This window comes from Panicum virgatum, chromosome 9N (genome assembly GCF_016808335.1).
Source record: "Panicum virgatum strain AP13 chromosome 9N, P.virgatum_v5, whole genome shotgun sequence".
Lineage (NCBI taxonomy): Eukaryota > Viridiplantae > Streptophyta > Magnoliopsida > Poales > Poaceae > Panicum > Panicum virgatum.
Genome location: NC_053153.1, coordinates 82,562,572 through 82,573,752, shown reverse-complemented (window position 1 = coordinate 82,573,752; position 11,181 = coordinate 82,562,572). Strand labels below are relative to the sequence as shown.

The window sequence follows — 11,181 nt, the reverse complement described above, 5'->3', positions numbered from 1 at the left end:
ATGGATTGATAGATCTAGGAATGAATTCGAAAGGCTCAAGCACACACCACGAATTAGAAGAAATCCTGAGGGACTCCACGAAGAACGATTTGAGAAAACTTCAAATTCGTGCAAAATCTAAGGGGTGTCGCATCAAAGTTGCTCAGAAAAATCCTAGCAACAAAATCCCCCAGCAAATTTCACAAGATTTGTATCGAAAAGCAAAGAACAAAAATTCCTCCTGAATAGCTCAGAAAATCCTAGAAAAAAAGATAAATATCTAATTCACAAGAGATGGAATAAGTGAGCACGAATTTGAACTTTGGATTGCATTGCTCTATCCGGTTACAAACCACTTCTAGCAACAATCAAAGTTTGGACGGTAAAAAGATCACTCAAAGATTCTCTCTCCCTCTCTAATCCTAGCCAAACTCTCACACCAACAAATCAGAGCACCACCACACAACCAAAGAGATGGCTGCCTGCTATAGCCCATTTTCACATATATAGACGCTAGCCAAAAGACCAAACACATTTATATGAAGCACACAACCCAAATACTTTTGGGTAAATTGTCCAACTATTTCTTGAAGCATTAGGTAGACTTGGCACCTTCATGACTTTGTTTCGCCTCAACGCAAGATTCACGATGGCGTCATGTGTCCTCCAACTTGTCATCTTCCGACCGCACCGGACTGCCTACCCGGTTTTGAGGCCCAAATTGGTCAAACCTGCCGCCCCGGCGTGGCTCACCGGTGTCGACGTGTGTCCGGCCTCCACCAAGTTTTAACACATTCAAGTCTTTCGCGCTCCCACCGCGCACGCAGCCTACTCAAGCTTGTCATCGCCTGCCTCCGTGACTTGACGCCGTTTTCATCACCATCTCACCCTCCATGTACTCTTACTCTAATAGTGTACTAGGTGGATCATCCATGACTCCGTATGGTATCTTCAGGTTTATCGGCATCAAGCCTTCAATTATTCTTCGCCACTGTATGATATGATGCACGCAATCTATATGCTTATGATCGGTCATTTCTTTTCGCTGAAATGAAAGGAGGAAATCCTTTCTGCTATAAAAAATCTATCTGTTTTGTCTCTTAATATAACTACCGTACTTGGTAGTTCCTAAAAAAAATTGTACGGTACCCATCACATCAAATCTTCGAATACATGCATGGAACATTAAATGCAGTTGAAAAAATAACTAATTACATTGTTTAACTATAAATGACAAAATGAATCTTTTAATCTTAATTAGTCTATAATTAAATATTAATTGTTAAATGGTAACGAAAGTGCTGCAATTCTAAAATTTAAAATTTTTCACGAACTAAACATGGTCTGAGTTGGACCGTTTCTTGGTAGGAGCGTGCATGGTGTCCCTGTCGAAGCGGCCGCACATGCATAGCAGCTACTCGCGCTAAAAAGAATATTTTATACATAAAGTATTAAATGAAGTTTATTTGTAAATTTTTTTCACGGATGGGTGTAACTCTGCGCGACGAATCTAATGACGGTAATTAATCGATGATTGAATATATTGATGCTACAGTAACCATTATCTAATCGTGCGGTCAAATGCGTCATTAAATTCATCTCGCGAAGTAGCACATGGATTGTGAAATTAGTTTTGTAAACTGCCTTTATTTAATACCTTTAATTATTAGTCAAAAATTGTGCTACTTGTAGCAAACCAAACAGGAATCAGGCAGAAGCAGCATTTCGCGCGCCAGTCGGGGCAGCGCATGCAAAGGCGCCAAGCCGCCAAGTATTATTTGCTGGTGGCTGGCTGCTCATTTGTATTTATTTGGTTCCAATCACCTAGTGACATTGCAACCCTCTATTCTTATTTAGATATCGTATTAGTTTTATCCTAAATTAAATTTAATATTTTAGATTTCAGTCAAAATTAGCTAAATTTAATTTAAAATAATTCTTTACGATATCTAAATAAAAATGAAAAAGTATATATATTTTCATAAAAAGTAAGTCGTAAGGCAAAAAAAATTAAGGTGGAATGAGCATGAGGTTGGAGTTGCTCCAAGTAACAGGCTGTTCGGCTGATCCGATGAACAGTGCTCAACTGTTAGAATGAATAATAATGTGTGAGAGAAAATAAGTCGAAATAAGTCAAGCCGTACTGTTCATCGGATCAGCCGAACCGCCTCTAAGTTACTACTTTTATTTGGTGGGTTGAGACTTGTTTGTTTTGTTTATGACATGACATGATATGAGTACAGTATTTATTATATATAAGCACTAACAAAGGTGGTGATGGATGGGATCGCTATCGCCTGCCTCTCTCTATCCACCCAACCCGGCAACAATAAACAGACATATATATATTCTGGTGGACGAGGAGTTGGCACGTCGTGCGCAGGATCGCCTCCTATCCTTCCTCTATTTTTTTATACGTAGAAAGAAAAGAAAAGACAGCAACAATAATGTCCTACCTGCTAAGCAAAGATGAGCAAAGATAAGATGACCTGCCCATGGCGAATGACGAGACGTGGTACATACAGATAGATACAGGATGGGTTGCTGCTGCTGTATCCGAATCCGATGGATGGATGCTCAGGCTCAGTGCATTTTATTATCAATCAATGTTACGAAAAGTATGACAGTTTAGGACAGATTTTAGTGGAGCTTGCTGCTTAGAGCATCTTCAAAAATCTAACTATATCTTACTCTATATATTCCGATTTAGCTGGCCATTTAGCTAAGATTCCATATCTATATTTCGGTGCATCTTAACAGACTAGTCAAATTAGCTATCTATATACCTGATATGAGGGACCTCTTCTCTGTCTCCCGGGTCTCCCTTGCTCACCTCCCTCTCTTCCTCATCCGACAGGATCCAGCGAGCGAGGCTCCGCCGGGGCGCCGAGCCGGGATCCCTTGTGACGGTGCGCGGGAGCGGTTGGTGAGTAGGAGTGGATACCTAGCCAAGGGGAGTGGATACCTAGCGGGATATCGAGAAGAGGAACATAGGGACACTGTTGGATCTGATTTTCACTCTAAATTTGCTATTTCTAGCTATCCAATTTATTATACAGTAAGTTACTCATGGGCTCCCATCTGCCATCTCCAGCCAAGCCAAAAGCGAAAACACACGAGGGAGCCCGAAACCAAACGAAACGAGGAAAGCAAGCATTCAAAGAAAAGCAGTCTCGCCTTCCCGTCTCCTTCCTCCTCCTCCTCCTCCTTGCTTGCTTGGTTTGGGTTCCTTCCATAGCACACACAGCACCACAGCACGCGTCTTCTCCATTCCTACCCTTTCGTCTGTTCACACCTCCTTATATAGCAAGGAAGGAGTAGCTAGCAGTCTAGCAGTCTAGCACACACGCACGCACGTCTCCACCTCGATCGAGATCGATCACCACCCAAATTCATTCAGACACGCACCAGCAGCCCTTCCCACCTCCTCATCAGTAGTCTCTTTAATTAATTCCTTGCTCAAGCAGCAAGCTCGAGCTGATGAGCATGGCGGCGTCTCCCGAGTTCTACAAGCCCCCCGCCGCCGCCTTCTCGCCCCCCTGCTCCTCGCCACTCCCAGCCCCAGCCGAGGACCGCTACGACACCACCTGCCGGACGCCGACGGGGAGCGGAATCAGCTACCTCAAGGAGCCCACCACCTGCCCGCCGGCGCCCAGGAAGCCCTTGTGTAAGAAGCGCCTCTTCCTCTTCAACAGCGACACGGAGAAGCCCCTCATCAGCCTGCGCCTCGACGAGCTGGAGCGCATCTTCCGCCCCCACCCACACGCCGACAAGCGCCGACGGGGAGCTGGAGCTGGAGCTAGCTAGATTCATTCCACACTTCTTATTAGCTCATTATTAGTTATTACTGCTGCATATGCTTAATCAGTGCTCTACTACTACTACTCTGAACGAGGAAGGAGGAAGGAATCATCATATATAGGACTACTTGTTAGCTAGGAGTAGTACGTTCGTTATTACTACAAGCTTAGCCAAGCCAGAAAATGCACTTACTTATGGTTCATCAGATCAATAATGTACCATCCACCGTTGTAAATCAAATAAGCACGCTCTGTACAATTTCACATTAGTGCTTCTTTATTTCTTTTCTGAATGAATGCAACTTGTTTTGCCGCTTCAATCAGATCACACTGATTGCCAATGTTGGCCGCCCAGTTTTAGCCCTTGCTGGTTGCTGCTACTCTCAACTCTGAATACTTGTTACTACTACTACAAGCCCCCCCACACACACACCAAAAAAAAACATATCAGAGCTGCCCTGCCAAATACATAAACTCTCTGAAATTTCACATTAGTACCATCAAACAGACATCTTGCTGTTTGTTTATTTCTTTTTCCATTTCTTTTCTGGATGAAACTCATTCTGCCGCTTCCATTCAGATCAGAGTGATTGCAGATTAAGGAAGAAAAGGTTGGCCTGGGTCGGTCAGCACCCACCTCCAGGGCCCCGGCCCCGCCGAGGAATGTGCAAAGACTGGCTGCTGGTCACCAATGGCTGCTTCCCCTGCCCGCCGACTTTGACTGCCACGGCAACTCACTGGAAGAGTTGACTCTGCCTTTCATCCATCACGCGTCTTCTCTCTCTCTCTCTCTCTCTCTCTCTCTCTCTCTCTCTCTCTCTCTCGGTGTGCCTACCATGCAGCAACCCCACCATAGAGCCTACGTACAACAAAGGGAAACCAACTAGTCTTCTCCGGTCAGCGCTCCGTCACTTTCAAGGCATGTCATGGCCACCAACGGATGCGAATACGATAGGATCCGATCCAACTGAACACCCAACTTTAAAGCAAAGTGCAATCTCAAAGGAAAACTGATCCATCCCGTCTCAGGTGAACCAACCAACAATCACAGTAGGAGGATGACAAGGGGAAATTAAAGCATATAAGCTACCTTGGATTTATTCAGGACCATACACTAGTTATTTTATGATAGTGAATTTACAATACTTATTATTATTTCTATGCAGCCACGATGGTGTCAACAACACAAATTGCTCCTTCTGTATATGCACAGTGTGCCCATTTCCTCGGTTAAGCTACTATTGACATGGGGAAGCCAACAACAACAATCTTCACCGGAAAGGTCCATCGTCTCTTCATCGCCATGTGTTGTTTCCTCTCGCCAAGGCTCACAAGGTCACTAGCTTCTGCAGTTCATGTCAATACTTATATCCAATTCCAATGAACTTGTTTATACACTAGCCCATGGAATGGGAATGGCCTCAACTGAACCTCCTAATGCTCAGCATCCACGTATTGTTCCAAGTACTCCCTGACCATCAGCCTTTCCTCATGCGTAAGATCGGGGTTGGGACCAGTCAAACGCTCCCTCAGTTCCTTCTCTTCATCACTCGTGCCATCTCTGGAGACCTGCAACAAAGGCACAAGCTCAGCTATGGTATCTGATTCAACACATCCGCATATTGTGGAAAGAATCTCACCTGGACGTAGTTGTTCACATGACCGTCAGCATTCGGTTTGGTTATATTCTCATGCTCATTGCACACCCACTTGCCATCCACTATGTATTTGTATTCATACCGCCCTTCCTTCAGGAAACAGACACCCAAAAGGGTGTAAGATACAGCCATATGGGAAGTGTATAGATAACTAGTACATTTTGTTTACAAGGTATGGCAACCAATATTTTATTGAAAAAAATAACTGTAGCCATCCACTATGCCTCCAAAAGGTCCAGTATCACTAGAACATCAAAGGACGTGGTGGCAACAGTTGTTTTTTAATATAAGGTTAGTGACAAAAATTGAGTATACTCACAGGCAGCTCTTTCTCCAGAAACCAAGCTCCTTTCTCCTTATCATATTTCAAAGGGATCCTCTAAAAGGATGAAGGGAAAAATCAATTACACATGTAAGCATGGGACTAAAGTAATTAAGATGTAGATGGTCCCGACAAACCATCATAGCCTCTAGAGAATGTGAGGAGCAATCATATTTGTGACTTTGAGGAACTTCTATACAAACTACACTGTAGAACATAAGTTGTGCAAGATGATAGCAGATAGCACCCTGATGCTACAAAAACGCTAACAATTGAGTGTATACGGCAAAAGGAAGAATTATCTGAAACCAAAATTATTTTTCTTGGATGATTGTGATGTTCACAACTTGACACCCCACATAAAAATAGCTATGTTGTTAGTAGTTTGCTTCTCATAATGCTGACGGTGGGTGAGTACCGCGAGCAGGGATTCGGGTGAACCCCCATTTAGAGATTCAGCCAGAGGTGTAACACGCAGTAGGATCTTGTTTGTGAGACAATTGGGGAACAAGATGGTTTATACAGGCTTGGGCTCCTCGGAGAGCGTAACACCCTAAGTCCTATGCTGGTGGTTGTAATCAGCTTAGTAGAATCCGATGGGATCCGATCCCTTTACATGTTGCCCATCTATCCTATTTATAGTCTTCCCCATGGGCCCGAGGAAAGGCTTACCGCCTTAGGGGCGAACGTGGCGCCCAATGGGGGGCGCCACCCTGCAAGTGGTGCCTGCCTGCTGGACAGGGTCCTGCTTCGTAGGCCAGGACTGTCGCAAGTCGCAACCCGGGGTTGCTCCACAAGGGATCTCGGGATGTTCCGGGGTCTTCCCGGGGTCCCCACGTCACCTCGAGGTTATGCTTATGCTACTTAAAATCACCATCAATCTTAAGCATTATCCAGGACAAGGGTCTTCCTCTTTTACATATTGTTTCTGAGCTTTAATGATGAAACTTATATGGCTGACCTAGTTTAATCCACTAAGCAACTGAATATGAGCATATTACCAGTTTAACGACACTGATAAGGCATACATAATAAAAGTGATATCAATGTTATAACATATATCTGTCCCTAATTTATTGCTGCTTGAATAAATGTCTTGCTCCTATTCAGCTGTAACTTGAAAATTCTTTAAATACCCAATATGTAACACACAAGTGAAGGAAAAATGTACCTGACCCCAGCCAATGTCGAGCCCAGAAATTTCAACAGAAGAACAACTATCATCTTCCCACTTCAAAGTGATTGTATTTTTGGATAATCCCGTCAGCTAAATAACAAGACAGTTATCACTTAGCAGAAATATCTATGACTCACCATATGTGGGCACTATTCATCTCTCCATCATAACAACCACTCAGAAAACAGTATGCCATTCACTTACAATGTCAGCAGTTGCCAACTTAATGGCTTCCAACTTTGGAAAGCAAGCCCTTTTACTCTACAAAAATTAAAAAAAAAAATTTAAAAGGCAGATAAATTAACAGAACATGCCAACTAACCATGTGGTAACAGAACCGGGCCTACAAACATAAATTTACTGTAGAGAGCAGAGGAGCAGAACCAGCAAAATTCACACAAACAACCGTTCATTAGAGGTTGGTTTTCGAGTGCACATATAATAGGCTTATTTATCTCTTTTTTCCCACGAAAACTGTTGAACATTTCACAAAAGTAATTAGTTGAGCATTGTATCAACTGCATATGAATTACCTGAAGTAGCTGATGTCCTTCATTAAGACTGTACCCAAGAATCCAGAACATATAAGCAAGCTGAAATTTTACAAGAAGTGCTCGGAGTTAGAAAAGAATATCAAACGCTGGTGCCCAATGCTGTTCAAAACATCAATGTGTAGCCAATAATGTATCCCCTCAAGTACCATTTCCTAATTCAGCTGCATAACTTGGAATGAGAAACTAGAATCTTTGAATCAGTGTAGACATCTTGAGGTTATTGAAGCCTTACAAAGCTGCAAATTGCAGCCTTTATCTTTATGTCAGTGCACAATGGGATGATTTTCTGTTTTTGTCCTGGCAAAATTTTGCAATTTGGGTGGGGTAGGTATTTAATAATTAATACTATGTCCTATTCATATAAGCATGGTTTTCTTATAAGAAAAGGTTTTATTTCATTCAATACGAATAACTGCAACATAAGAAAAATAATGTAAACCTAGTTTAGTGGAGCACAATTCTAGAGAAACAAATACTGTAAAACACAGTAGGATGTCTTGGGAAACAAAACGAAACAAGGCTATGTGAACCTACTGCCACAGCAGGAGCTCTTCCAAGTCCAGCAGTACAATGAATATATGTTACACCACCATTACAGTTGACGAGCTTGTGCAGTTTGCTAACCACAGCAGGAAGCCTCAATCGCAAATCAAAAGCATCAAAATCCCTGGTGTAGTTAAAAATTAGACCAGTTCAAATATGCACACTAAAGACAACTGAAAGAGGGACATAGAAATTGGCTGTGCCATTCGTGGAAGTACAGGTTCTCTATTTCCCTCATGAAACTACACATCTTGCAGACTCTACTGATGTGTCACTACACCAGTACTTATGATGAAAAGGATTTGCCGAACTGAATTAAACAACATCAACATCCTAACAATGTCTAACCAAAGTTCTTAGGCCCAAACTTCCAATGTGAAATAACAGTATTATGACTGTTTGGATACCTAATCTCAGCACGGCAGTGCTCAATATCTTTGAATTTTAGAGAATAATCTTGAATGGCACGGATGTCGACTCCAAAATATCTGAACAAGTTAGTTGGTCAAGGAAGATGTATTCCCGGAACGGAAGCATTACATGTCAGTGAAAGCAACAAAAAGCAATTCCAGTAAAATAACAAATGGACTTTTAGAAGATGTCACATGCTGCATAGGTCAGCATAGATGCATACGAAATTAGAATACTGGGGTAGAAGTTCATTTTCGTAGAGATTGACATATAACAGGGTCAGCATAAAAAGGGGAGCAGCCCAAGTAGTTTCTCAATTCTACTCAGAGATAGCACCCAATAATTCATACATATTGCAAAGACCGAGACTGTTTTCTTGTCTTTGCTGCGAAAATAAAGGGATTAACTTTACAGCCACTAAATTAGGTCATTTGACGTTGTTTTTTGCCACTATTATGGAGAATGTCATTGGCATCTGGGACCATCTGTGGTCATTGATATGTGGAACCATCTGAGTCATTGAAAGTGGGTCAGGATGGCAAATCGTGAGTTACTCATATCAATCATAAGGTAAATTTAGTAAATAAGTTGTCTGTTTTTAGTAAATTTGAGCCCTTGAAGTCGTATCATATTGATTGTTACAGATCAAAAGAATTGTATAGGCAAGCAGATTATGCGCTACAAAATATTGATAGGGATACTCAAGGTCTGAATCCTGCTGCAAACAGAATATAGTTTTCACACCAATCTTTCGAAGCTTATCAACATCAAGCGGACTCTGCACACGAACACAAATAATTAAACAGAGATTGAAGCAATTCTTTTTGTCTAAAAAAGTCTGCGATGAGAACCTGTAAGCAGGAGCCCACAATCAAGTCTGGGCGTATGAAATTGTAGTTCATTCCGAGCTCATGTCTATATGTCAACACTGTAGATGAAAACATTTCAGAAATGTTAATAGACTGAACTTAGTAAAAGGACAATGTGATCGGAAAATTCGATGACGAGCACAGTGTTAAAGCATCAAGGGGGAGTAATTTTATTGAAGGAACAACACTAGATGTGAAAGAGCGAAAGGACGGTTGCAAGATCAAAACTTTTAGGTGGAACAAGTATTCATGATGAGTACAAGTCCCTGAAGTGGACTAAAGGAAAATGTCAATGCGTGTTTGCTTGGAATGGTCTGATCACGCTGATAGCTCAAGACTTTGATTGTGACACCTATATGGCTATATGAGTGTAGGAAATCTTTTACTATGTTGTGGCTATGAATTCAGAAGCGGACATAGATTTTACCTGCTCCCATAGCCTGTGTCATGTTAGTGCTGTACACTTCGGACTTCTCCGTGCCGACCTCGAGTGCACTGTTCTCTGCACCAGAAGTGGTCGCCCCAGGTGGCTGCATCTGCCAAGCGACAACATTGTACAGTTAAGCGTCATCCCCGCAGTGAGAGCACCGAGGCACCTAATCTTATGAGGATAACCATCCCGTGGAGAAATGAAATAAAAAAATGACAGGGTGGTGTTAATGCTTACAGTTTTGACGGTATTTGATCGGCGACTCCCGCCACGGACCATCGCCTAAACACCCAAAAAAAACAAAGCAAATCAGAAAAAAACAAGGAAAAGAAAAATCGACGGGGTGGAATGGATCCGGGGGCTCACCAGATTGAGCGGAGAGGGACGCCTCATGGACCTGGATCCCACGATTGGAGGCTCCCTGAGCGAATTCGGGAAGGAAACCCATGAGCGGAGCGAGCAGGCGAGGCATTACCGAGGACAAATCGAAGCGGATCGGGGAGGGGGCAGCTTACTTGAGCAGGTTCTGGAGGCAGTTCATGGCTTGCCCCGGGGCTCGTGAGCGCGGAACGGCGAGGAGGGAGGCGGGTAAAAATATCTGGCGAGCTCGCACTCGCAGCGCCAGCGGTGGACGGAGACGGAGGAGAGGAAAGGCCGTCGGGGAGCGGAGCGGTCTATACGGGCCTTGTTTGGCAATGCTACAATTCTAGCGCGCACAATTCCCGAAAAAAGAATCTCGCATGCATTAAGCACTAAATGAAGTCTATTTGCAAAATCTTTTTAGAGATGAGTGTAACTTTTCGCGACGAATCTAATGACGGTAATTAATTGATGATTTGCTACAGTGATGCTACAGTAACCATCCTCTGATCGCGCGGGTGATGCTACAGTCAAAGAACTCATTAGATTCTTCAGGGTCACTAGCGCAGGAGTTCTGAAGTTGGTTTTGTAAACTGGTTTTATTTGACACCGTAATTAACGGTCAAAGTGGCACTATTCACTAGCGCTAGAATCCTAACGCGCATCCAAACAAGGCCACGCTGCGTCCACGCGGCACATGACGTGGACCCTGGTGGTTTGCCTTTGCCTAAATCGAGTGGGCCCAGGTTTAGCCTTTTTGACCTCTTCTCCTTACGCGATCGGACGGCGACGGTTCAACCACGTTCGGACGTGCGCATCATCGGAGGGACCATACCTCCACACGTGTCAGCAGATCGAACGTTCCTTTGCTCTCCAGAGTGGATCACGTGTTTGGTTCGCCGTGTAAGATTTTTCGCAAAAATCTTTTGGTCTTTTGACCACTAATTTAAAGTATTAAATAAAGTCTAATTACAAAATCACATCCACAATCTCCGTGTAAATCGCGAGACGAATCTAATGAGATCTTTGACTGCGTCATTAGAGAATGGTTACATTAGCATCACTGTAGCAATGATCG

At 43.1% G+C, this 11,181-nt stretch overlaps 2 protein-coding genes across 3 annotated transcripts; one reads left to right on the top strand and one right to left on the bottom strand.

Annotated features, from left to right (window-relative positions):
* Nucleotides 1-3,108: 3,108 nt before the first annotated feature.
* Nucleotides 3,109-4,099, top strand: LOC120693028 (cyclin-dependent protein kinase inhibitor EL2-like). The gene has a single exon (XM_039976433.1). It carries the CDS (start codon nucleotides 3,460-3,462, stop codon nucleotides 3,784-3,786), a length of 327 nt encoding a protein of 108 aa, XP_039832367.1. The 5' UTR covers nucleotides 3,109-3,459; the 3' UTR covers nucleotides 3,787-4,099.
* Nucleotides 4,100-4,843: 744 nt separating this feature from the next.
* Nucleotides 4,844-10,418, bottom strand: LOC120687781 (phosphoglucan phosphatase DSP4, amyloplastic-like). Of its 2 annotated transcripts, none has more exons than XR_005680835.1 (14): nucleotides 10,259-10,418; nucleotides 10,110-10,164; nucleotides 9,981-10,025; nucleotides 9,741-9,849; nucleotides 9,296-9,372; nucleotides 9,146-9,222; nucleotides 8,441-8,521; nucleotides 8,025-8,157; nucleotides 7,470-7,529; nucleotides 7,141-7,197; nucleotides 6,931-7,026; nucleotides 5,757-5,816; nucleotides 5,420-5,523; nucleotides 4,844-5,348 (listed from the first exon to the last, which is right to left on the bottom strand). XR_005680835.1 is itself a non-coding variant. In XM_039969800.1 (14 exons), exons 1-14 carry the CDS (start codon nucleotides 10,282-10,284, stop codon nucleotides 5,214-5,216), a joined length of 1,119 nt encoding a protein of 372 aa, XP_039825734.1. In that variant the 5' UTR covers nucleotides 10,285-10,418; the 3' UTR covers nucleotides 4,844-5,213. The 2 variants fall into 2 exon arrangements, 1 of the variants encoding a protein (XP_039825734.1); XM_039969800.1 differs by having other exon boundaries at nucleotides 5,420-5,527.
* Nucleotides 10,419-11,181: the final 763 nt, after the last annotated feature.